Source organism: Dendroctonus ponderosae, unplaced genomic scaffold (assembly GCF_020466585.1).
Source record: "Dendroctonus ponderosae isolate FM_Combo_2020 unplaced genomic scaffold, Dpon_F_20191213v2 Dpon_F_20191213_5, whole genome shotgun sequence".
In the NCBI taxonomy this organism is placed as follows: Eukaryota; Metazoa; Arthropoda; class Insecta; order Coleoptera; family Curculionidae; genus Dendroctonus; species Dendroctonus ponderosae.
The window spans coordinates 14,524,883-14,527,768 of record NW_026018715.1 but is presented as its reverse complement, the minus strand read 5'-3'; the positions used below and the strand labels follow the sequence as shown (position 1 = coordinate 14,527,768).

Genomic DNA, 2,886 nt, shown 5'->3' with positions numbered 1-2,886 from the left:
TCTCGATGCCACTTCTGCGCTCCTGCTGGCAGAAAATATCCAAGAAGTCCGCCACGAGATTCCGCCAGGACATTCTTGGCATTAATCGAATTCCTGCCGTTATGCGGGCTGGCGAATGCGATCCGGTTGGTTGGCGATGGACAATTCGACTGACCGGAGGGTCTCTTGAAATAACCTGGTTCGCATGTTTGCCTGATAAAAAACCCACGTGTGTTCTCTGTTTGTGCGTCCATCCGTTGACCGTTTAAACGACAGGTCCGAGCAGGGCTCGAATAAATTGCCTCTTTGCACGCATGAAAAGCGTCTCCATACTTGGAATTTGAATGTTGAGTGGGACAAGGAAAGTCACCAAATAGATATGCTGGAAAAGGAGCAACGACCCGATGGTGATCGGCTTGAACCGGGTTTCCCCGGGAAAAGTGGGCGGGGTTAACTTCTGCAGTCTCTTTCTAGCGCAGGCGTTTAAAGGGCCGCCCTGTTCCACTCACTGAGTCTATCCATCCCTCTTCCTGTTGCACTGAAATAATTGATTTGATTCGATTGACCTCGAATTCACTCGTACGATTATGCATCATTGCGCCACTGAGTTTTCTTGGAAATGTGATTTTACTCACACCCAGGGATGCACTCAGGAGGTTTATTCATGATTGATTCCATGTGGGCAAACGAGCTAAACTATATTCATGAAAGATGGCTTTGTGATAGGAATTCCAGTCCATCCCTGTCCAGTAGATAAGAGGCTTTAAATCAAGTCAATTGAAAGCAACAGTTGTCGTACATTAAATACAAAGTTTACTCTTTGGTCCGGTTGTTGTTGCCACATAAATGCGTATTGGAAAAGAGTAAAATGCCGATAATTAAGCCAGGCATGCTGTGAAGAGTTTTGTGTTGTTTAATGTGTGGCTGCATTTTGTCCTGCGTTTGCAAAAGAAGGGTAAGTATGGAAAAATGTACCAGAATGTCCGAATTGTATGAATGTAACAAACAAACTGCACATACAGGCTTTTCTTAGCCAATTTTGCAGAAAACTCGTTCCGAAGCACGCCCTGTTCAACGAACGATCTTCAATTATCGTTATTATCATTAGCGATTATCGAAATGAGCATTAAACAAACACGAAAAAAACATTAAATTCCCGTGCCGAAATCGAACCGTCTTCGTCCTTATTGATGATACTATCGTCCGCTAATGGCTGTTTTTTTTAGTTGCGCAAACTAATATGGGGAAAGAAATCGACCAAACGGTGAAAAGCGATTCCAAAACAAGTCGGTACGTATTTTCAGTTGAATTTTTGCTTTACGGTAATTTCCCTGTTGGTTTCAGGCAGCGAAGAGTGCGAGAATTGCCCACGAAAAAGTTCCAAGTTCGCGACTCCCTCTTAACCATTCTGTGCGAAAATCCGCACATCAAAGTGGTAAAACACATTTTTGCCGCTTTTCTAATCGGCCTGTTTCTGAACACCGTGCTGCAAGACTTTTTCGACCATGGCGAGTGAGTGGAGGCGAAAAACTCGCCTTAGATTGAAATATTCATCCCAATGCCTTGCAGGTTTCGAGTGGGATTTAAAGTGATCAAAGCTGGACTCGGAAAGTTTCATTGGGCGCTCGCTGTCTGGATCGCCCTCAACATTGCTGCCGTTCTTTCATACTTGTGCTTCAACCTGTGGGCAACCATCCGCTCAAATTTCCCTCCCAAAGGTACTTTTTGAAATTTGTGCCATTGAAAAATGCTCAGAGATTGATTGATTGCAGCTCAGAACGTTCAGGTGTGGGACAGCTGCTGGTTACTGGCTTTGCTGGCTTACTACGTTCTCCAGTTCCGAGTCATCTCAATAGTGGTACCGTTTTTGAAGCTGCCGATTGGTTCAGCCGCCATCATCTGTCTGGAACAGGTTGGTTATTTTGGGTGTTATGCAAAAAACTGCTCAAATTTGAGCGGATCAAAATGGAAAACAATCCCATGCTCATCGGGTCTAGAAACTCCTAAAGGTTCTAGAAGGAACGAAAGTGCAACATTCTGAAAACAAAGTCTGCTTCTGTGATTGCTCTGGTCGGGAAATCGCCCGAGATTGTGAGCAAACGCCCAAAAAATTGCAGCTAGAAAATATTGAATGGTTGAAACCTTCTTCCTCTGGGCAAGCTGGAATTTGGTTGGAAAAAGAAATTGGAAGAAGAAATTCAGAAGCTAAATCGAGGAAAAACAGTAAACTCTTCTAGAAAATTTGCACCTCCTCACTAAAAATAAAAAAAATCTTTGCAATTTTGGAAATTTAGACGTTTTTTACAAAATGGCATGAGAAAAGTCATCCATTTGTGAGCTCAGACTGTGAGCGGACGACGTTAGAAAATTTTAAGAAGGTCGTTTTTAGAAACACGTTCTTTATGTTGGGAAAAAATCATTGAGAGGTTGGAAACACTTTTTCCGAAGAAAATCTGCAAATTTTCTCACGAAAATAAAAAATCCTGCACATTTTAGAAATTTAAATGGAGCAAATCGCGCAAACAATCGAATAGTTGACGCGAGAGAATGACATAAAAATTATCATTTTGTGAACTTAAGTCGTCAGTAGAGGTTAGGTAGAATTGAATACTTGACACAAAAAATGACATCAGAATTGTCATATGAGCTGACGTTAGAAAAGTTGAAAAAAGTGCATTTTTTTTAACATGATCGCAATAAAATGAAAAAGGGGCGAAATCGGGTTGGAAGGTTGGAAAATGTAACATTGAAGAAGAAGCAGTGAACATTCTTTTTTCAGAAAATCTGTAAACTTTCTCGCTAAAGTGAAAATATCATTAGCATTTTAGAAATTTGGAAAAGTGGAGCAAATCGCGCACAACAACCATTAAAAATTTAACAGTTGACACAAAAAATGACATGAGAAAT

The 2,886-nt window shown here is 41.3% G+C and overlaps 1 protein-coding gene across 1 annotated transcript in view; it reads left to right on the top strand.

Annotated features, from left to right (window-relative positions):
* Positions 1–729: 729 nt before the first annotated feature.
* LOC109542077 (sterol O-acyltransferase 1) overlaps positions 730–2,886 on the top strand; it is a 5,237-nt gene continuing 3,080 nt past the window's right edge. Inside the window, exons 1-5 of the mRNA XM_019911132.2 lie at positions 730–934; positions 1,206–1,269; positions 1,324–1,491; positions 1,549–1,697; positions 1,752–1,891. Of these exons, the coding sequence (XP_019766691.1) occupies positions 1,220–1,269; positions 1,324–1,491; positions 1,549–1,697; positions 1,752–1,891 (507 nt within the window). The 5' untranslated portion in view covers positions 730–934; positions 1,206–1,219. The remainder of the gene's footprint in view (positions 935–1,205; positions 1,270–1,323; positions 1,492–1,548; positions 1,698–1,751; positions 1,892–2,886) is intronic.